Source organism: Andrographis paniculata, unplaced genomic scaffold, assembly GCF_009805555.1.
Source record: "Andrographis paniculata isolate CXL003 unplaced genomic scaffold, ASM980555v1 Contig51END, whole genome shotgun sequence".
Lineage (NCBI taxonomy): Eukaryota > Viridiplantae > Streptophyta > Magnoliopsida > Lamiales > Acanthaceae > Andrographis > Andrographis paniculata.
Window position 1 is genome coordinate 2,306,178 of NW_026137586.1, and position 22,920 is coordinate 2,329,097.

A 22,920-nucleotide genomic window follows, 5' to 3' on the forward strand; every position below is an offset into this window, starting at 1 on the left:
CATTTCACATATTATGTATATGTACTTACGTGATCACACAATATGCCCAAAATTTGTCAACTCCGCAATGGCTAGTGGACAACTCAAAAACACACAATTATGAGCTTATATACAAAATTTCGCATCAAAAAATTGCCCAAAATATAGCAAAATATTATCATATATACCACTTATCAATATATCAAAAGAAACACACGTACATGTATGTTTCATTACAAGAACATCAAATCCATTAAGAACAAGACGTACACATGTTATTTTTACAGAAATCTAAGATGTAATTTAACACAACAATCAGACCACAAATTCCTTGTCGAAATATATATAAATATATATATATATATATGCATACGTACATTTAGTAAGTGATTGTTGCTCGAAGATGATCAGATGAATCAATCTTGTTTTACAGGCAAAGGTATCTTCACTCTCGGAATAACATACAATGGTTCTTTCCTTTTCAACGTAACGCCCGACGCCTCGGTCATGTCCATATCTTCAGGTTTCATTCCATTGGGCAAAGCCCAATCGAAGTGGTAGAGAAACATCGCCAAAGCAAGCTCGACATTAGCGAGGCCAAATGAAATTCCCGGGCAAATCCTTCTTCCCGCGCCGAAGGGAAGGTATTCAAAATTGTTCACCTTGTAATCGACTGGATTATCAAGAAATCTCTCCGGGATAAAACTATCTGGTTCTTTCCAGTACTCGGGATCTCTTCCAATCGCCCACGCATTTACCAAAACTTGAGTTTTCGGAGCTACTTTGTATCCGAAGATTTCACATTGCTCCGTACTTTCTCTCGGAAACATTATGGGTAGCGGCGTATGGAGCCTTAGAGACTCTTTTACGACTAACTTCAAATACTTTAACTTGTCGAAACAAGACTCATCGACAAATCCCTTTTCCTTGAAAACCATTCTTACCTCGTCTTGCGCCTTTTTATAGACACTCGGGCGCCGTAGCATTTCCACCATAATCCAATCCGTAGTCATCGAGGATGTTTCAATTCCCGCGATAAACACATCCTATATGCACAATAATTAGAAAATTTGAAGGATTCGATAAAAAATCAAATAGAGTAAGTATGAACTCAGAAGCTTGGCGACAAACCAGTAAGACGGCTTTTATATTGGTGTCGGTCAGTTTTATTTGGTTTCCCGAATTATTAAACTTCAGAAGATCGTCGGCGAAGTCGTGGTGTTGTTTAAACTCATTCTTTTTTTCTCGGTGTTCATTGATAACCTTTTCGAGTATCCTGTCCGCCTTTTTGTGCAGCCTCTCTACCTTGCCTTTTATCGCATTGAATTGTCGAAACAAACTGATAGAAGGATAGAAATCCGCGAGATTGAATCCAATGCCAAGCTCGGCGCTCTCATTGGCTATCTTGTTGAATTTTCTTAGCTCGTCGGTCTTTTTCCCAAGCGACGCTTGAAGTACAATATCACAAGTAGTGAAGCTGATCTTCTCTGTCAAGTTGATCGACAAACCTTCTCTAGACGCGATCCATTTACACAGATTCGTAAACTCTTTTTCTCTTAAAGCACGGAATGATTGGACTCGTCTCGCGCTCAAAAGCTCCACGGTGAAGAACTTGCGCATTTGTCTCCAGTATTCACCGTATGGCGACATTACCAAATCCGAGTGGTTGTAAAGTACAATATCGGTCGCAATGGTTAACGGCCTGTTGAAAAAGTTGAGTTCTTGTGTCTTCATGATTTCTTTGGCGGCTTCCGGCGAAGAAATCACGACGGTGCTAACTTCGCCGAGCTGCAAGTGCATCACCGGTCCATATTTTCTGGCCAAGTCACTCAACAATCGGTGTGGCAGTTTCGAACTTGTCGCCAGCTGGTGCAAGTTCCCGATCACCGGCAGCTTCGTCGGCCCCGGAGGATGATTTTTATTCGGGTCGGGTATGGGTCGGGTAATTACTCTAAAACACATTGCCAGAAATATGAAGAAGGAAGAGATAATAATGAAGGATAATGAGAGATTGGAATCCATTTTTTTGAACTCTTTTTTGGATCTCAAATTTAGCTGAGCATATATATTTGTAGCTAGGGTGTGTTTGTTTTGTATATTGAGTTTGACATATTTTTATATTAGGTACAGAAAATTAATATAAAAAAATACTCCCTCCGTCCAATTTCTATTGTCCTACAGTATATTTGCACGGATTTTTTTAGGTGATTGTCTTTTTGTTATGAATCGACAAATTTGCCTATAATTGTATGGTAGAAATTAAAAGTAATAAATGAATGAAGGTTAAAAATGTAAAATTTGTGTTTAAAAAAGAAAATAGGACAATAATTATTTGACGTCCCAAATAAGAAAGTAAGACATTAGTTTGTGGACAGAGGAAATATATAATATTTTGTATTGAAATGTTATTTTTTAAGTGGATAAAAGTATATGTATTATTTATTATGCATTTTTTTTATTATATTAACCGGTGTCGAAATTTCTTTGTTAGGACATATGCTGATATGCAATAGCCAATGATGTTGGGTTTTTGGATTTGAATTTGAATTTTTAATAGTAAAAAGTTGAATATGAATAATTGTTTGGTGTGATAAAAATATATATTAAATATAAATAAATTTGTAGTATATAATAAAATAAAAAATAAAAAATAATTGTTTGATCTGATAAGTTTGAAGGAAAAAATAATTGAAAAGTAAATTTTGGAATAAAACCCACAAAAGAACATAAAGTATGTGTTTGGTTGTGATTTCAATTATTTTGAAACCATGATTAATTAATAGTAAAAAAATATATATATATCATATTTTCTCTCACAAAATATTGTATCAAAATACTATTTAAATAAAAATTCAAATCAAATAATTCATTTTAAATCAATTTTAAACCAGAACCAAACTAACATAAATAACGTAAAAGTATGATATTAATAAGTTTTTACATAAAAATAAATGAAGAAGACAATTGAAGATGGCCAAACTTTTGCTATCATTTAGTAAATAACGACAGTTCGTCACATTTCAATCGATTGGGCTCCCAAATTTGGAAGAAGAAGAAGAAGAAGACAAGCTAACATTAATAACTCGATCGATTTGTTCTCATGACATCCACAAATTAAGTAAAAAAATAATAAAGAACAAGTGGGTGTAAGTAGCCTTTTATGACAATTTATTGATGCAAATAATGTCCAAGTAAAAATGTTAGGTTGGTAGTTGGGAAGTGTAGTTAATGTTCAGTAGTGAGATGTTATTTGATTATAATTTGAATTATGATTTAATATATATATATATATAAATTAAAAAATAAATGTAAATTATTTGAATGATTTAAATTTTAGTAAAGTATATATTCAATGTAAATGTTATTTTGTAAAGAATTTTATAAAATATAAATAAATAATATATGTATACACATAATCAAAATAAATTGGTTCATAAAAAATAGAGAAATAATTTTTAATGCAAATGTTTATATTTATTTTGGCATCGAGTTTAAAAAATATTATATTTAAATAATATTCTTTTTGTCTGACAAAAATATTTTAAAAAATATATGAGTAAGTTAATAAAGTGAGAGAATAAATAAATTAAGTATATAGATGTTGGTGATATATATATATAGAGGTTGTTGAATGATATAAGTGTGTATAAATAAAAAGTTCATATTTTTCGGACAAACAAAAAAAACAAATACAAATTTGGTGTACAGATAAGTAGCTAATTACTTCTTCAATCCCAATACAACAGTCTTATTTACTATATTTTTGTCTGTCTCAAAAGTTTTATTTTCATAAATAATCATATCACTATAAAACTAGCCTTACTTTTTCATTATTATTACACAATTGTGACTACTTTTTACACTAATACACTCACAAAGGTAAAAAAACTTTTTACCTGTATTTTTTATTTATTATATCAATATTTCTTAAATTTTATGCAAAAAAAACAATCCATATTATAATTTTGGGACAGAAGAATAAGTATTTTTATGTGTAAATACTTTTGTGCCCTTATTATAATTTGATGTAATCGCAAATTAAGTATAATCTGATAGTTTATAATATTTGGTGGAGTCACACTTACTTAAAAATTAAATACTATTTTTCTCTGGTAAAAATAATTTATTAGGGTCAGCACAAAGATTGTGAAAAATAAATATTTTGATAAAGTGATAAAAAAAATAATAATAATAATAAAAAGGTAGTTTGAATATTTTTTAAAATTTAGTTAGTAATTAATAATGATAACAATGTGAGATAATCTAATAAATGTGGTGGCAATTGTAATAAACGAATAAAATGTAGTAGTTAAATATTGATATTTATTTCAAATATACAATGTAAATCATAATTTATATTATATGTATTTGAAGTTTGTAAAATTATTTATTTAATTCATTTAAATGATAATATTTTTCTTTAAAAAAATTGCTATTATTTATTTAATTATTATTATTTTTATAAAAAATTTATTATTATTAAATTTATTAAAATATTTGAAAATAAACATAAAATTAATAAAATTTTCTATAATAATATTTTGAAATAACTAATAATATTTTTCGTTATGGATTTTCTCGCTAGTTTACTCTAAAATTATCTCACAAAAAATATTATAAATAAATAAATAAATCATACTTTCACAATAATTTATACTATACGCAAGTCTAAACACTTCAACTACAAATATATTTATTTTTTATATATTTAGCCTAAAAAAAAAAAAAATTATTAAAGTCGGAAAAAAATAACTATTTTTTTTAAGTATATTTTTTAGTGTAAATATAAAAAATAAATATATTTGTAATTTTAGGGGTTTATAAATTGATTTTCTAAAATTTATTCGCAATTTGAACGAATATCCGTTAAATAATTACCACTAAAGGGATTAAATGTAAAGTTTATGAAATTTTTTAGAAGTATTAAAAATTTAGTGCAATTTCACGAAACACAGTGGGTGGATTTTGTCAATTTAGTAAAACCAAATAAATAAATAACTAAAAGATAATAATAATAATACAGGGGAACGAAGAATGGCTTCTCAGTACAAAATTACTAAAAAAAAAAAAATTCAAAACGGAATAGGAATACACTTCCCTCAGCGTGGTTTCCGCTTACCCACCAGGTATGTTCTTTATTCTCCTCTAACTTTTCTACACTTTGCACTTTGAATTCGTTGAAGGAATCGGTCTTGAATGATGATCTGTTTTATTTTATGTTTTGTTTGTTGGTTTATATCTTGAGCATCGGTTTGAATCCGCATCGAACTTTTATTCTTTTTGTTGATTTATTTCTTCTTTTTTCTTTGTAAAATCTTAATTTTATTAGGGTTTTCGCGTGTTCTTGCGGCGCCTGTTGGAAGAAATTGCAATTGTTGCAACCTAAATACGATTAATTCTGAAGAAATTATTACAATCTTAATTCAAAGGCATATCAATTAATTCTGTAAATGAAGAAAGAAGATTGTAGAAAACATTTAGGATCGATTAAGCTATAAAATAGATATAACAGGATGAAATTCTCGGGGAAAAAATTGTCTGTGTTCCCTTATCTTTGTTAATTTTTGGACTTTGGTTGGATTTGATGTCTTATCCCTTCTCTGTGGTTATTAGATTTGTTAACCTCCAAAAACAAAATTGAAAATTCACATATTCAAACTACCTTATAAAATAACTATTCAAAGAGTTAATAACAAGTAGGTTTTTCGATGTAATGTAAATAGGTGTTAAATATAATGTATTAAATATAAATGTGTTTTCTATATAATATTTGAAATTAAGGGAAAAAAATCATTCTCGGTCCCAATATAACCAAAATTCATCAATTTTGGTCTCAATATAAAAATCTTATCAACTGTGGTCCCAATATAACCAAAATTCATCATTTTTTGTTCCAATATAACCAAAACTCATCATTTTTTGTCCCAATATAAAATTTTTATCAATTTTAGTCCCAATATAACTACAACTCATCATTTTTTGTCCCAATATAATCAAACTTTATCTTTTTTTGTCTTACCGTCAACAAACCGACGAAAAATACTGACGTGGACTTGCAAGATTGTGCAATTTCTTCAAATATAAATATAAAGTTTGATTTCTTTTCACGTCAGCATTTTCCGTCGGTTTGTTAACAGTGGGACCAAAAAAGATAAAGTTTGATTATATGGGGACAAAAAATTATGAGTTTTGGTTATATTGGGACTAAAATTGATAAAAATTTTATATTGAGACAAAAAATGATGAGTTTTGGTTATATTTGGACAAAAATGATGAGTTTTGATTATATTTGAACCAAAATTGATAAAATTTTTATATAGGAACCAAAATTGATGAATTTTGGTTATATTGGGACCAAAAATGATTTTTTTCCCTGAAATTAAACATAGGTGTTATTTAAATTTAAAAGTTTTGATGAATTGTGCAAAAGCAAACAGAGTCTTGATCTTATATAAATAGATACTAATGTAACGTTTTGAACAAAAAATTTATTTTTATTATAATATAAAAAATGAAATACATAAGTTTGATTTGTTTTTTAGGGGAGATTTTTATATATAGCAAAATTGTAGGTAAAATCCTACAAACAATCAGAGCCATAACTTTTGTTATACTTATCTTTTATTTTACATTTTTCATCGTGATTTTCTTTTTTTGTTTCCTTTTTTCTCTTTGGAACCAAAATTTATCCCCTTTCGATTAAAGCTTTGGAGTTTTGAAAGATTTTCAAAATAGTAAGAAGTTAACTATTTTATGTGATATTTTCTTGTGATAGGTTTAAGAAATTTTTGTTTAGATTTGGTATTAAAATAATATATGATATGATGTTCTGTGAGAAGAAAAAATATATTTTTTTTTCGGAAAAAGCAGAATCCAAATAATTAAAATTTGGGTTTGGTGGTAAAGAAACCCACGGGAGATCTTTTTGTTGTGATGTTTTCTTTGAAAAAGTTATTGTTGATGAATAGTGTTAAAGGTTAGAAAAGTTTTATCTAAACCGACCATAATCGCCATCCCTAATTTTAAGTTGTTACCATCCCAAGTTTGGAATTAGGTATTGAGAATGGTGCAATGATGCATTTTTTCGGTGGTGCTGCTTCATGGACCGGCGCAGGGGCGCGCTCACCTTGTTTTTCGCGGCTGCTGTTTGGTGTGCTACTTACACGCTCGTTGCCATTGTTGAACTGTTCAACGCCTTCAGATTTCTTCACCATTGCATCTCCGGGTGATTGAATTGCAAGGTGTCGAGGTGGGCGCTACATGACATGAGATGACATGACATGACATGACGGTGAAGCTTTAATTATCGCCAATTCACAGTGCGCAAAGGTTAGTGATCGAATTCTCTCTTTTCAGTGACACAGATTGTGTGCATCATTTTTGGTCTCAAAGTGTTTGTTGTCAACCAACCGTATGCATTGATACGGTGACTATATGCATTCTTTTTTTGTTGGGTATACGAGTGATTTCCGTAGTATGTTATGTACATTTAAATCAACTTGTGTATAAACCATCAAATTGATTTTTTCCTTTGATAAATAAAGTTGGGAATTTTAGATCTACTGGAGTGGATTGAATGTATTGCATTTGTTATTTTTATCGAATGAAGCTTATTCTAAGATTCTTGATGTTGATCCCTATCATTTTCTCTGTCGCATTCAAAAGTATCACTTTTTTATTTTAAAAAAAATATATTAAACATTAATATCAAAATATTCTTTAAATTAACGTTAAAAATATCTTTATATGTGTATAATTTGCTCCGTAAATGTCCTTGTATTTGCCAATAAAATACTTTGAAGGTGAAGATAACAAAGCACGGAAAAACACCTAAGCGGCTTGTCGCCTTCCTATTCTTAGTCTAAAGCATATATATTTCTTCGATATTTATATACCAAATCCCTATATACATATATAACCAACACGGACAAGATAAACAAAAAGTTCCTCGAAAGAATTGGTCCATCACAGCAAAAGGCACAAAAGTAGTAGTTGTTTGTTAGGTACCCGTAGGCAAAAGTCGCATTATCTGCAATGGCCGCCAACAGCAGGGGTGTCAGGTTATATCACAATCTCGAGGGTATTGCAGCCTTGACATTTGATGTACAATGCAGACAGATCGAATTTAGTCTCGAGGCAGAACTCGGGTTTCAACCTGCACCCTCGATCGAGATGCTCTGTGTGAGCCTCAGCCAGCCTCAGCCGTAAAAGGTTCAAATCAACCTGGCACCGGTAAAATCGACAAAATTAGTATCTACTATCCAGTTTTCTCCATATATGAATCATTAATTAACCAAGAACTTGAGAAATCTTGCGCCTAATCCTAAATAGAGATATATGCACAACTCGGCTGTATATCTAAGAACATATGAACACAATTGACAGCCGAATTATACATGAAAATGAAGAAATAAGTTAGCCAATGTAACCAACAATATATGGTTCGGCATTATTAATATCATCTGTTAGATATTGCTACATTAAGATGATAAGAAATTGCAATTTCGAAAACTTCTTTCTCAAAGAAACTCAAATCGGAAAAAGGCAACAGTTGTCACTTCTACAAGGATTTGCTTTGAATATGGATTTTTTTCCTTTTATAAACATCATATGCAATACACATATTTTCAACCTAAAATATCTAATCGATTACTTACATCATATCCAACACCTATTTTCGATTCAAAACTTCAAATCGAAAACTTATTTCCACTCAAAGCATCACATCCATAATTTCTTTTTTATAAAAGATATGAAATCCAAAACATTTCAAACCACAATTAGACACATCCTTATAATTAGATGCAGCAAATATTCAAATGCGATTAGATATGCTGTGGTTCTATTTTATTCTTTGCGAACGAAAAAGCTGCCGTTGCATTATTTAAAACGGCTAGAGAGAGAGAGAGAGCAAATACCTCGTCACCTCTTTCTAGTCTAAGATGGCATCGGGTGCAATAAATATCACAACTATTTTCATATAATTCTCCATGTTTACAGATGGGGCACCATACCACCTCAGCAACCTACATGGTAATTAAAGAGAATTTAATAAGTTTTACTTAAGAAGGCAGGATGAAAACATTTCATGGTCCATAATCCACAATGTGACAACAAATTTGTATGAGAAAAATACACATGATGGGAAATATTGCAGATCCTTATAAAAATCTGCATTTAGATCGAACTTTTCCCAATAAATTACATTAGGAGAATTAGAAATGGCATCACACCTTATCACCATTGAGATGCATGTGCTCATATACGGCACGAGATAGGTATTCATCTTCCTCATCCTCCCATGTTCTAATAAAATTCTCTGCAAGGGGTTGAAAATGAACATGAGATCAATGGACATGTAACACAAATAATGCATCCAAAGAAAGGGGAAAATAACAATATAAAGCATCTAGAATTATACATCACAAAGAAACATATGGATCAGTTTTAAGGGGAGTTCCATGGCAAGTTTCCATTAATTTTTAAATTTCTTTCTAAAAGGGTTTTTTTTTTTTTCCCTGCAACTTCTGAAGATTAGGTCATCCAGTGGATATCATAAGGAAATTTTACTCGATTGCACTTTGTTAGCACCATCAAATATAAGAAAATGCTAACAAGATCATCTAACTACCATTAACTCAACGATCTTTTCACTGTAAAAGCCACAACTTCTTTACTGTTACCTACACACAACAAGGTTACTTAATCAATCAAAATTAATTATATCATACCCTTTCTAGTTTCCTCATCCCTAAGCTCCTCATAAAATATTCTCTGCATTTCTAATAATATTTCTTCACAGTCACTCGGACAAGCTGTGTGAGGACCATCATATTCCCAAATCATGTCGTCATCAACACTTTTAGACATTGGAGCTGCACTTCCATCAAAAGATGATCCTTTCATTTTTTTTAGCTCTTCCGAAAATATGCCACTGAGAGCTGATTTAACATCTTCCTACCAAAAGAAAAGATCACTGTTCATATTAACGCAATGTACAAGAAAAAAATTATACAAAATAATAAGTCCAATAGAAACAAAACACAATTAACTACAGAAGCTTCTATTCCTACAAATCATATATATATATAAATTCTTCAAATAGTTCCTCTTTCAAAAAGAGATAAACACTCTACCCTCCTCTCCTAGTCTTCTTACACATTCTGCTCATCAGTTAATCTCAGTTCTGTAAATTGTATCTTAATCTTAAGTGGCTATAAAACATTTCCACCTTATTAATGAATTAACTAACATCAGAAAAAAAAAAAAAAAAAAATGTGATGGAAAGCACAGCACAATCCATTCAAAAAACTGGCAAATAGCAGAGAAATCCCTCAAACTCCAATAAAGTACAAAAATAACAAAATCAACATTCATTCAGAAAGGATTTCTACAATCATCTGTGTCCTGCACATCCTTGCTTCCTTCCATTCCGCATACACAAACAACACAATAATTGCCAATTACTGTAATTAAAAAACAATAAATAAAGATACAAGGAAGTTAACCTCATGACTCGCAGATTGGTCCTCAGCTCCGGGTAACCTAAATTTCCACAGCAAGCGAGAACGATTCTCGCGAGTTCTTCTGAAGCAATTCTCCCGTAACTACAACCACCAACATAACACCAAATTTTCTCGACATACATAAACAGTAATTAAACAAATGAAATCTCCAAGCAAAGGATATAATAGTTAGTACATGCCTTTTGCTTCCATCTAGGGTTATTAGGTAGGGCTTTCAGAGGACTCCGGTGAGTCCGCCGGGCGTTGGCGTCATCCTCCACGTCTCCCTCCATTTATTTTTCACCGGAATCTTCACGAGTTGTTCTTCCCTCTGTTCGTTCTCAAAAATCACGATGAATTTATACCGCCAGCGCTCTTATTTATACGACTCTCTTTTTCGTCGTCTATCTACTTTATACAGTATTTTTCAAATTTTCTGTCATGTTTTTTTAAGAAAAAAATACTCCCTCTATGGACTATTCCTATAGATACAGAAATTTAGATAAAATATAATTAGTAAATAATTAAAAAATATATTAGTAAAAATAATTATTATTTAGTAAAAATAATTATAAATTAAGATTAAAATAAATAAATAGTTTAATTAAAACTAAAAAAATTATAAAATTTAAAATTTAAAATGCGATTAAAGTATATAATTATATTTTCAAAAATAGAAAGGACAAGTGGGACAGACGAAAATAGAAAATAGAACGAAGGGAGTATATATTTATAGTTTGTTAATAATAATGACACTTTCGTATGATTGAAAAATTAGTTATTATTGATTGAAACAAGAATAATAAGATTGTGAATAAATAAAAATAATAATTATATAATTTTGTTGGACTAAAAGAATATTTGAAAATATATTTTCTAATAAAATTTTCTACTTAAAAAATAAACATTAAAACTAAATAACAAAAAAAAAAATGAATAAATTCTGATGATCTATCAAATAAATAAAGTTAGAAAAAAATGATCTTATTTTCCTTGTTTATTTGAGTCAAATAAATCAAATTAGATTATTTAATTTTTTATCTTTTTTTACTATTTACTTCTTTATATATTTTTTTAAGATATATTATTTTAATTTTACAAAAATCAAATTTAATTTATTATTAAAGTATTAATTTTTACTATTTTTTAAGATACTGTACTAAAATATAATCTTAAAAAATATCGTATATAATTTATAATTTAAAAAAAATCACCAAAAATATTTTTCATTCGTTAAAATTTTTTTCTTTTTTATCGGGTTAATTAATTATTCTTATTTGATTCATTAATACAGCTGCATTTTCTTTACTGAATTCTCTGTTTTACCGAACAAAAGAATTAATTTTCATTCTCTACTCAATTTTATTTCTCTCCAATGAAATCATTGTCTATACCAAAAGTCATTTCTAATAATTTCACTAAATAGCCTACATTTTCTACAAGTGTATTAATCATATTCACTTTCTTAATAATTTCATTAGTACGTATTTAAACTACAACATTCAATGCACAATTTATTTTTTCTCCTGAAAAAATTACTCCAAGGAATATTTTCATTCAAAATATTGCATTATATCCAATCAAACATGCCCTTGTTCAAATCAGTATTAAATTAAAAAATAAATGTTAAAAAAATGAGGCTAAATTGCACAAAATCCTCTTGTGGTTTCATAAAATTGCACCAAATCCTCCGTACTTCTAAAACTGCGTCAAACTCCTTTGTGGTTTCATAAACTTTGCGTATAACCCGTCAGCGGTCTTTTATTTAAGGGAATTTGACCTAAATACGCTCAAACTGCAAATAAATTTTAAAATTTCAATTTCTAAACACCTAGAATTACAAATATATTTATTTTTTATATATTTAGCCTAAAAAAATAATAAAAATAAACTCTTAAAACCTAAGAAAAATAACTATTTTTTAGTATATTTACTATTTTTTTAGGGTAAATATAAAAATATATATATATTTATTTTAGGAGTTTATAAATTGAAATTCTAAAATTTATTCGGCAATTTGAGCGCATTTAAGTTAAATACCGTTAAATAAAAACCACTGAGGGAGTTAGACGCAAAGTTTATGAAATCACGAGAGAGTTTGACGCAATTTTAAAAGTACAAAGAATTTCGTGCAATTTTATAAAATCACGAGTAGATTTTGTGCAATTTAGCCAAAAAAATAAAAAATAAAGAAGGGTTCAACACATGACCTCACATTAACAAAACTGCTTAACTTTAAGAAATCAGAGTGCATCATGTTCTTTGTTGTCTTTTTGGCTTTTTTGTTTTTGTAGGGACTTGCTGACCACTCTGCCTGAATTTTTGGGTCATGTTGTATGCCTGCATAACATCATCACCAAAGTAAGTAACAAATACCCAAACAATACATAGTGTATAGTAATATAATACAAATACAACATATAATTTCTTTTTAAAAAAAATTACAATAATCTATACATCACATTTCACAGAGACATATGTCGGAACAATGGAGACTACATAGCATAGTTTATAGTAATATAATACTTTACGCTTTCTATTTTTGAATATTCACTTACAAAAGATATATTTCTTTATTTAGTAACTATCTATCTCATATTCATTACAAATACCCTTTCAATCACATTATTGACACAAATATCATTCCAATACAAATAAATGAAAAGGGCAAATTTGTCATTTAATTTAAAATACTATAAACTATCATTAAAATATAATATTTCTTAATATCCGACCAAAAATTAAATGTAATTCTTATTAACTGACAGGTAGTACATTGCATTATATGGACTGATTGTTTATGACATTATTCATAAAATACATGTTAACACAACACACTTATATAATACTCTTTTCGTCCGGCTCTAATGGTCACATTTACCTTTTGTGTCATTATACTTAACGTTAAAAATATTTTTATATTTGTATAATTTTTTGTACAAATGTTTTTATATTAGTATTACAAGATACTAATGAAAGTATTTTTGCAATTTTTTCTTGTACTACATCTTGATATAATAATTAATATTCAAAAATCAACACGCAAAACGTAAATGAGATCTTTAGAGTAGGACGGAGGTAGTAATTGATAATAAATACTAATGAGATATATATATATATATATAGAGAGAGAGAGAGAGAGATTTACCTTCCTTACACCAGATGTTAAACCTAAAGTAGCCATGGCTGTGCTATCTACAAACTTCCACATCATACTTTCATCTGGTTGCTTCATATCCAGAAAACCTTTCCCACCATAAAAACCAAAGTCAGACACCCTCTAATTCATGTTAATCCATGAAGAATACAGAATCTGTATCTTAATTTGTTTTAAGCTTACCTGATGGTTGCAGAATCAGTAACTCTACGAACATTTTGAGACGGATGTGACTGAATACATGAACATATACTCCCACTTCTTCTCTCGAAACTACTTCGCAATTCTTTTCAATGTCTAGACCAAATGCCTGTTTCAAAAAACTATCGACTGCCTCTCTCCTTGAAGCCAAGTCAGCTTCTCCCTCCAGTAGAACAGACGGGAATTCCCAGAGTCCAGCAAGCAACCCTGTGTCCGGTCTCTTTACAAGTAAATATTTGCTGTCGCATTGAGATGATGTCCCGGTTATTTCCACCACGCTAACTGCAGAGAAATCATTTCTTTTTTTGGCCTTGGCAACCTTCATTGGATAATCTGTAACTCGAATTGATTCGTCACTTCTGGAGAGAGAGAGGGCTTCACAGAACTGAGATAAGGGACAGGTTGTGCAACTGGGAGCTGATGGCGTACATACGGTTGCACCAAGTTCCATGAGAGACTGATTGAAATCCCCAGGCCTCAAATGATCAACTAATTGTGTTGCTAATCTCCTTGTAAAAAACAAAAATATAGATACATATATGAATGTAAATAAAAAAAACATAAACTGACAATTTTTTGATAGTACGTCCTTGTGACATAAGTGTAAATGCAAATACATATCCATCTTTATTACCGTAGATACAGAACAATTTCGTAATCACAAACTTTAACTATACAATCTCAAGGGTCACATTATGTGTTTTATTTAAAATGTATAGAATACTCGGTATTTTATTTATTGTATAAAATTTATTTAAAATGATGCATAGAATACTCTGTATTTTATTTATTGCATAAAATCTCTTGCGTGAGAGTAAAGTCTGCATAGAATACCTTTTCTGTCCAATTAACAACAACTCAAAATTACAAGTCTATTATAAAGATAGTTTTCAAAAATAAACATGTGCCCTATTTTTTTTAGAATAAGATGGAAATAATAAGCCATCAAGGCATCAACATCATCTATTTTATTTCTTTTTATAAATAAATAGCTATTTTTAAAACTAAAAAATTTCACAATATTGATTCTTATGCAATATAAAGTAATGTGTACAATAAACATGTGATTCTTAAAAGGTACCATAAAAAATCCACCTAATTTCTTAGATAAGATTGTAGGAAAAAACTGCCAGCATTGTCTATTTTATTTAATTTTTTATCATTAGAAGGTTATATTATAAATATCACAGTGTTCATTTTTATTCAATACAAGGTTATCTGGATAGTAAGCGTGTGATTCCTAGTCTCTCTTTTTGGACAAAAAGAGTATTCTATCCATATTTCACGCTAACATAAAAGGATTTTATATAATAAATAAAACACAATGTGTTTTGAGCATTTTTGTAAAACTAGGGGTGTCTTATGCAATTGATCCTAATAATTTATATAACTACACTAGAGAAAATTCCCCAGGAGACATAACTTCTAACATATATTTGCAACTTCAGCCAATTTTGTTAATGTGAGTTAGAGGCCGTCCGTTCTTGTGAGATAAAAACAACTAACAAACTAAAGCAGCTACTTTCACTTCGAAATATCAGCAAGACAATAAGATGTAACCATTTCCTTACCATATATTCTTCACAGTTGTTGAATTTTTGGGATTGGAAGATATAGCCTTTAACCTGGCAATCACTCGGATAACATTTCCATCGACCACTGGCACAACCTAAATAGCATGCTTCCATTATTAAACTACAAAAGCAACTGAGATTATGATAGAGAAATTATGTGGACCACTAACCTCATCAAATGCAATAGATGCAATTGCTCCAGCAGTATAGTTTCCAATCCCTTGTATTGTCTGCAGAGAAGAAGCCGTTTCCGGAAACTCACCCCCACTTTCAACAATCATTTTAGCTCCCTGCAAACGTTTTATTCAATATCTAGACAGGAAGAAGTAAAACTCCTCACTTGTCCTTAAGCTACCAAATCATGTAAAACAAGTGATGATTCTCCTATCGACTCATGTCCTCAACTAGGCTTTCATAAAATTAGTGCACTAGATTAGGAGAAAATTTACATTACTTTACAATTTCCAAACTTCCAAAATATGTTACCCGGAAAATAATACAGCTAATTTATACATAAATAGACGCAAACATGTGAAAAAAGGAGAAAAAATTGCATTAAAACATTGTGAATACCCTGCTTGTTAAAACCATTTGTCCCGTAAAGATGCGAGCACAAGTTAAACAATATCTCAGTATGTTCTTAGAGGTGCTCATTACTCTCAGTAATTTTAACTAATGACAGACTTAAGCATCGACTGCAATTAAGAAAGAACTTACAAAGCACCTGTCCATAACACAGTTGTATCACAATATTAGTGACCCAGTAATTCTTTTTATAAACCATTCTAGAGTTTCTTCTCTTCCATTCTCAAACCTTACATGAAAAGATTTTTTTAAAAAAAAAAAAAAAAAAATCCATTCTTCATTATAAGCAAAACTTGAAGTTTACCTAAAGTGCATTCTAATTTCTAATACTGGAAACTGCTTGTCTACAAGCTTACCAATTACCATCAAAGGAATAAATGACCAAAATCCAAATGTATACTAACCTCAAGCAAGAATCGGGCCCGTCTGTAGTAACCCAAGCCTGCCCACATTTCATTCACTTCCTGCTCGCGCAACACAAGAAATATCAAAATGAATCAATCACACCAAAATTTGAAGCAATCCGAACTCGAACATGGGGGGAATTCCATACCTCGATCGAAGCACGAGCAAGATGATGAATTGTTGGCCATTTTTCCATCCACCGATTGAAATAGTCAATGACTGTTTGAACCCTAGTTTGCTGAAGCATCACCTCCGATAGCCACACAGCGTATGCCCTCCTCTCTCTCTCTTCGGCGCTGACATCTCTACTCCCACTACTGATTCTCCTCCAAGGTAAATCCCTCCGATTCTCGTCGTACCACCCCAACAAAGAATCCCTAATTTTTTGAATTTCCTTTTTGCCGAAACTTACATCCTCTATGTCGACAACCTCCGCCGTCTCTTTCTTCCTGGAGTTCTCTTTCCTGCTTCTCTTCATGGTGGATGCGGCTGCCGGCGACGGCGAACGGCCGCCCGGCACGGCGATATCCGAGAGGAAGAATGGAGACCGTTGTAATTTTCCCGCTGAGCTGAAAACATTCAAGTGCAAACCTACCATGCTTTTTAAAATTGCATAGTACTAACCTTAAATACATCAAAATACATTAATGTTTTATTTATTATTCCTCTATCCCAATAAAAATATGTTCTTTACAAAAAAAAAAAAAAAATCTCAAATTTTACTATTTGAATTAAGCATTTTTTGAAAAAAATATATTTTTTTCTCTCACAAAATATCTCATCAAACATAGTTTTAATACCAAATTCAAATCAAATTTTCTCAAACTCAACCAAAAAAAACACACCCTATACAGTGTATGTTTACTTGTCAGAATTTTTATTTTAATTATGAATAGTAAAATTTTGAATTGAAATAATTAGTTGATATTGTATAAATATGTATATGTGAAGTTTACGTTTTAAATGTAAAATTAGATTTTTTTTAAATAAAATAAATAAAAAATATGTGTTTTGATTTAATATTTTTTTTTTTTAAAAAAAAACATTGAAATAGTAAAATCAGGTTTATAGTACTGAATAATTTTATTGTACTTATTTTAATAAGTAGTACTGTAATTAATTTGTTATTTTTATTTATCTTACTTCCTCCGTCCCGAAATTAAGTATTCATTTGTTTTTTGCACGTAGTTTTAGAAATATTAGTATTATATTGAGATATAGTAGAAATAAAATAGAAATGACTAAAATAACCTTATTAGTATGTGTGGTATAAAGGTAATGGCATTTGTGTAATATATTGTAAGTTGCAAGGGTATTTGTAATGGTAGGTAGAAAGTACAGGTACTTAAAAAAAAGAAATTGATACTTTGTTATGGGACGGACAAAAATAGAAAAATAGATACTTTGTTATGGGACGGAGGGAGTATTACTTTATCCGTCCCACATAATTTATCCATATTTTTTATTTTCGTCCGTTCCATATAATTTGTCTTTTTTTTTTTGAAAATTGATTATACACTTATTTTAAAATTTCAAATTTATAATTTTTTTAATCTTAATTAAACTACTCAATTATCTTAATCTTAATAGATAATTATTTTTACTAATACAATTTTTAATTACTTACAAATTATACTTTACTTGAATTCTCGTATTTAGGACGGAGGGAGTATTTTTTATTAATTTTTTATAATATAGAAACTTCACTTTTTTTAACACTATTTTAATAGTAAATTATTCTTTTTTTTTTTTTTAATTCTACATATTCTATCAAAACTACATAATGTTACGGAAAATTTTAATTATAGTCAATAACTTGAACTTATAACTTAACGATCACAAGTCTACATTCACACAATCGGGTTATCCATTACATATATACTTGTAGAATTAAACTCATATTTACAATCAACATCAAATTTAAATGAAAATGGTATTTTATACTCCTTTTGTCTAATAATAAAATTTTCATTTGTCATTTTAGTCTGTCAAAATAAATTTTTTTTATTGTTGTCAAAAAATGTAACTCAAAATACTAAAATAACTCTACTTTTTATTTCTTACATTATTTTTCAAAAGTAAAATAAATATTATATTACTTATTACACTATATATTTATAAAATACTAATATTGTGTAAAAGTCAAATGAGAAATTTACTAAACAGATAGAGTATATATTTTGATATAACAAAAAAGAGAATTGTAATAAATAAAATAGATAAATATTATGCAATTTATCTAATTAAAAAATATTAAGGTGGGTTTGTTTTGTGTTTTGATCTAATTACAAAATTTTGATATAAAATACAGATAATTGTATAAATAATATAAAAATAATGAATATGTATAATATATTCCTCCCAAAAGAGTTGTTTTATTTTTCTATTTTTTTGTTCCAAAATAATTGTCTATGTTTCATTATTTAGTAACTACGGTTCCCATTTTACAACAATATTATCTCTACTTTTTAAAATTATTCATAATTATTACTCTAACTCATTTTTTAAAACCTAAAAAAAAAAAACAAGAGTATTTTAGATATTTATATTCTAATTTTTACTTATTTTTAATTAAATATTATTATTTCTTAATTTTGGTGTCCACTCACACCCAGACATCTTTTTTGGTACGGATGGAGTATTTTTTTGAAAAAAAAAAATTGTTAAAATTTTACTCATTCCGTCCAATATAATTTTTCTCTATTTTCAATTTTGGTCTGTCTCACTTGTCTTTTTATTTTTTTTAAATATAATTATACATTTTAATCACATTATAAATTTTATATTATTATATAATTTTTTTAATCTCAGCTGTTATCTTAATTTTAATTTATAATTATTTTTACTATACAATAATTATTTTTATTAATACACTTTTTAATTAATTATTACTCATACTTTAACAATTGTCGTCTTTACAGTAACACAAGTGTTTGTTTGAGGGAATTTGTGAGATTTTTACTATTCCCACAAAAATTTTCCTCCAAAACCATCGAATCAAACATTTATTTTTTATTTTTATATTATATTAAAAATCAATTTTACATTCAAAACATCATATCAATTATTATTTATATCACATCGTACAACTATTCAAATTCAAAATTTTTACTATTTAAATCCAGATCCAAAATCCAAGCCCTCCAACAAAGACATATTTAAATTACAAGGGACAGAGATGGAGTATTTTATTTATACAGAAATAAACCCTTGATACTTGAACCTCATAGTCATTGGCCTGTGCATGATTTTCCGTGCACCCGTGCACAACATGTAATTCCCTTCTCCAACAACAGTGGAGAAAAATGATGACGTGACAAAGACGGGCCCCACCATATAGTTATCGACCAATCAGAATGCAGCAAGCGTAAAAGGTTAAAAACGTCATTGTAATGCAACACAGAACAGTATATGAAAATCCATTTGATATTCGTCGTTTTATCGAACTCTAGGGTTTGATCGCTTCTGTTGGGATCGCGCCGGCAGCAGATAATCTTTGATTGATTTTGCTTTTTCAGAGCCTCCATTGGTCCAAATCCTTGAAGCTTCAGGAGGAGAAATGGAGGAAATCGGATTTTTGGGGTTGGGAATAATGGGGAAGGCTATGTCTATGAACTTGCTTCGCCATGGCTTTAAAGTTACTGTCTGGAACCGCACACGATCCAGGGTACTTTCTTCGCGTTTTTTGATTTGATGAATGCATTTCACTTGTTGTTTGGTTGTCGCGGTACGTTTTAATATGATCACGTCAGAACGGCTGCAAATAGAGCTTGTTGAGTAGCTGAAGAAAGCTGTTGTTTGTCGTTGTGCTAAGAGTTAGGAACGGACTGTTTAGGCATAGATAGTAATGGTGGGATTTAGCTAACCTCTGCTTGTGATTTCCTGCTCTGTTCTCGTATTTCAAAATTGTAGGAAGTGTTTTTCTGTATTTTTAGTTGTTTTGAGAATTTGTGAAATTAATGATTCAGGTAAATAATATGAACTGTCTGTAGCTACTTGGATAATATTTATCCATGAGAACAGTATGACGATTCACTGATTGGAAATGATATATGGTAAGAGTTGAATTTGAGTCCATATATATTGGAAGTTATGTTAATGAATGAATCTAAAATGTATACATTGAGTTATAGTTATTCTTGAAGAATTATATGCTTGATGTAAAGGATTTTGTCGGGTTTGAAAGAGGTGAAAAAACTTACCAGGATAGCCATTTCTTTGGATGCTTTCGATCAAATTGATTGCCACAAATTATGGAAGTTTAAGTAAGCTGTGGATGAAGGAATCTAATGTATTCAAGCCTTTTGAAATCACTGTGTCTGTGTTTTCGACAAATAAAATCCATTTGATCTTTGTATCTGTATTCTCAGATAGTTCACTCCAGTGCAGTTGCTTTACATGAGATTATTCTTCATTTTGCAGTGTGATGAGCTCGTTGAGCACGGGGCTACTGTCGGAGAATCCCCTGCTGATGTAATCAAGAAATGCAAGTATACAATTGCAATGTTGTCTGATCCTGCTGCCGCTTTATCGGTAAGGCTATGGTGTTCCTTTACCGGTATTAAATATGCTTTTAGTTCGAGTGATGGGGGTTTAAAATTCTGCACAAATAGGTTGTTTTCGACAAAGATGGTGTTCTGGAGCAAATTGGCTCCGGCAAAGGTTATGTTGACATGTCAACTGTTGATGCAGAGACTTCTTCGCAGATCTGCAAGGTTCGGGTTTTGAACTGCTCGTATCCACTAACAATAAAGGCACAATCTGTGTAATGAAAAGCTTGTATGTATATTTTGTGTAATGGTTTCAGGCAATCACAGCGAAGGGCGGTTCTTTCCTTGAAGCCCCGGTGTCAGGTAGCAAAAAGCCAGCCGAGGATGGCCAGCTGGTGATCCTTGCTGCTGGAGAAAAGGTCGAACATCTGCTTAAAAATGATGCTTTAATTTAGATAACTTGCATAAATTTTCTCGGTTGTCCATAACTCCCTGTGATTTCGAAAGTCAATGTAAATCCATATTGTACTTTAAAAATTGCATGGCGCTCTCTTATACTTTAAAAGACGTTGCAGGAAATCTCTCTTTACATTTTTTGTGTGGTGGGAAAATGATTTCTCATCTATATGTTTTTTCTTGGCCGGGTTTCATGCAATGCTTTTTAAAGTACAAGGGAGCGTTATGCAATTTTTAAAATACAGACAAAATTTATACTAAATTTTGAAACCACATAAAATTATGGATAATTTTGCCATTAGTTTATACCTCCGTCATTTGTTCGAAAAATTCAGGCACTGTATGAAGCAGTAAAGCCTGCTTTCGACGTAATGGGGAAGAAATCCTTCTTCCTTGGGGAAGTTGGGAATGGCGCAAAAATGAAGCTTGTCGTTAACATGATTATGGGCAGGTGATTATCCTGCTTCCTCCTCTCAACATAGATGTCGTGTTCTAGAACCTAAAAACCATATCACCTAAAAGTTCAAATCGATAGAAAAATACATTATTAATTACATATCATACAATTTTCTGAAAGTCTCGATAATTTATGCGCCGGTTCTACATTGCAGCATGATGAACGCATTTTCGGAGGGGCTCGTATTGGCAGATAAAAGTGGGCTGAATCAAGACACCCTTCTGGATGTACTGGTGAGGACAATTGTTCATCAAAACCTCAAAACTTGTTCTGACATCTTATTCTTAGTATTATAATCTTGCCCGATCATAGGATCTCGGCGCGATTGCAAATCCGATGTTCAAACTGAAGGGACCCTCGATGGTACAGGGTAAGTATTCCCCTGCCTTCCCCTTGAAACACCAGCAAAAGGACATGAAGCTGGCTCTTGCCCTCGGGGATGAAAACTCGGTGCCTATGCCTGTCGCAGCTGCTTCGAATGAGGTAAGAATCGAACACATTGTTAGGTGTTAGGCATCCTGGCAAAGTACAGATACTCGTAAATATTTTGAGCGGATCTTTCGCGGTTGTTCTTTGAAATTCAGGCCTTCAAGAAAGCGCGAAGCTTGGGACTCGGCGACCTCGACTTCTCGGCTGTACATGAGACTGTTAAGTCTGACAAAGGTTCTTCCTAATCCTTTCACTATTGCTCGTACACATATTTGTGCATAGATCCTTAAGTAGATCTTGCATTGCTATGACAACATAAGATCTTTCATGAGTTCGATGGTCAGGTAATTGGTTAAAGTTTGTGATCATTGTTGTAGTTTGGGAATTGTTACAGTTCCATTGTGCCGTCACCAAATGAAATATAGCCTATTATGACATAGCTTGAATTGATACGGCAGGTAGGAGTGGCAATTTCGGCCCGGCCCGGTTTTATATTTGGCCTGGGAGTCCAGCCGATGGCACTGTCCGGTTCAAACTGTGTTGGGCCGGGCCAGCCTTTTGTTCTTTTTAATTCTAAAACAATCTAATTAAAAATATTGTGGGGGTAACTATAAAAATTGAACCCATGACTTACCATACACAAGGTAGGATCTACACTATTATAGTATTTATGTCGGCTCTA

The 22,920-nt window shown here is 30.7% G+C and overlaps 4 protein-coding genes and 1 long non-coding RNA gene across 6 annotated transcripts; 2 read left to right on the top strand and 3 right to left on the bottom strand.

Annotated features, from left to right (window-relative positions):
* Positions 1-144: 144 nt before the first annotated feature.
* LOC127253528 (salviol synthase-like) lies at positions 145-2,028 on the bottom strand. The gene is made up of 2 exons (XM_051278172.1): positions 1,111-2,028; positions 145-1,025 (listed from the first exon to the last, which is right to left on the bottom strand). Exons 1-2 carry the CDS (start codon positions 1,999-2,001, stop codon positions 396-398), a joined length of 1,521 nt encoding a protein of 506 aa, XP_051134129.1. The 5' UTR covers positions 2,002-2,028; the 3' UTR covers positions 145-395.
* Positions 2,029-5,015: 2,987 nt separating this feature from the next.
* Positions 5,016-7,541, top strand: LOC127253526 (uncharacterized). Its single transcript, XR_007839261.1, has 2 exons — positions 5,016-5,105; positions 7,023-7,541. It is a non-coding gene; the product is annotated as an uncharacterized LOC127253526 (long non-coding RNA).
* A 194-nt stretch (positions 7,542-7,735) lies between these two features.
* Positions 7,736-10,859, bottom strand: LOC127253491 (uncharacterized). 2 transcript variants are annotated; one of them, XM_051278111.1, is made up of 6 exons: positions 10,685-10,854; positions 10,488-10,586; positions 9,711-9,936; positions 9,213-9,298; positions 8,898-9,005; positions 7,736-8,202 (listed from the first exon to the last, which is right to left on the bottom strand). In XM_051278111.1, the coding sequence occupies exons 1-6, from the start codon at positions 10,775-10,777 to the stop codon at positions 8,041-8,043; spliced, it is 774 nt and encodes a 257-aa protein (XP_051134068.1). In that variant the 5' UTR covers positions 10,778-10,854; the 3' UTR covers positions 7,736-8,040. The 2 variants fall into 2 exon arrangements, with proteins under 2 accessions (XP_051134068.1, XP_051134069.1); XM_051278112.1 differs by lacking the exon at positions 8,898-9,005 and having other exon boundaries at positions 10,685-10,859.
* Positions 10,860-11,695: 836 nt separating this feature from the next.
* Positions 11,696-16,991, bottom strand: LOC127253587 (adenine DNA glycosylase). Its single transcript, XM_051278241.1, has 7 exons — positions 16,555-16,991; positions 16,406-16,465; positions 15,587-15,706; positions 15,414-15,511; positions 13,825-14,351; positions 13,633-13,730; positions 11,696-12,824 (listed from the first exon to the last, which is right to left on the bottom strand). Exons 1-7 carry the CDS (start codon positions 16,882-16,884, stop codon positions 12,738-12,740), a joined length of 1,320 nt encoding a protein of 439 aa, XP_051134198.1. The 5' UTR covers positions 16,885-16,991; the 3' UTR covers positions 11,696-12,737.
* A 2,840-nt stretch (positions 16,992-19,831) lies between these two features.
* LOC127253725 (glyoxylate/succinic semialdehyde reductase 1) lies at positions 19,832-22,675 on the top strand. The gene is made up of 8 exons (XM_051278454.1): positions 19,832-20,073; positions 20,829-20,939; positions 21,020-21,121; positions 21,214-21,315; positions 21,688-21,803; positions 21,964-22,042; positions 22,122-22,292; positions 22,394-22,675. Exons 1-8 carry the CDS (start codon positions 19,966-19,968, stop codon positions 22,481-22,483), a joined length of 879 nt encoding a protein of 292 aa, XP_051134411.1. The 5' UTR covers positions 19,832-19,965; the 3' UTR covers positions 22,484-22,675.
* Positions 22,676-22,920: the final 245 nt, after the last annotated feature.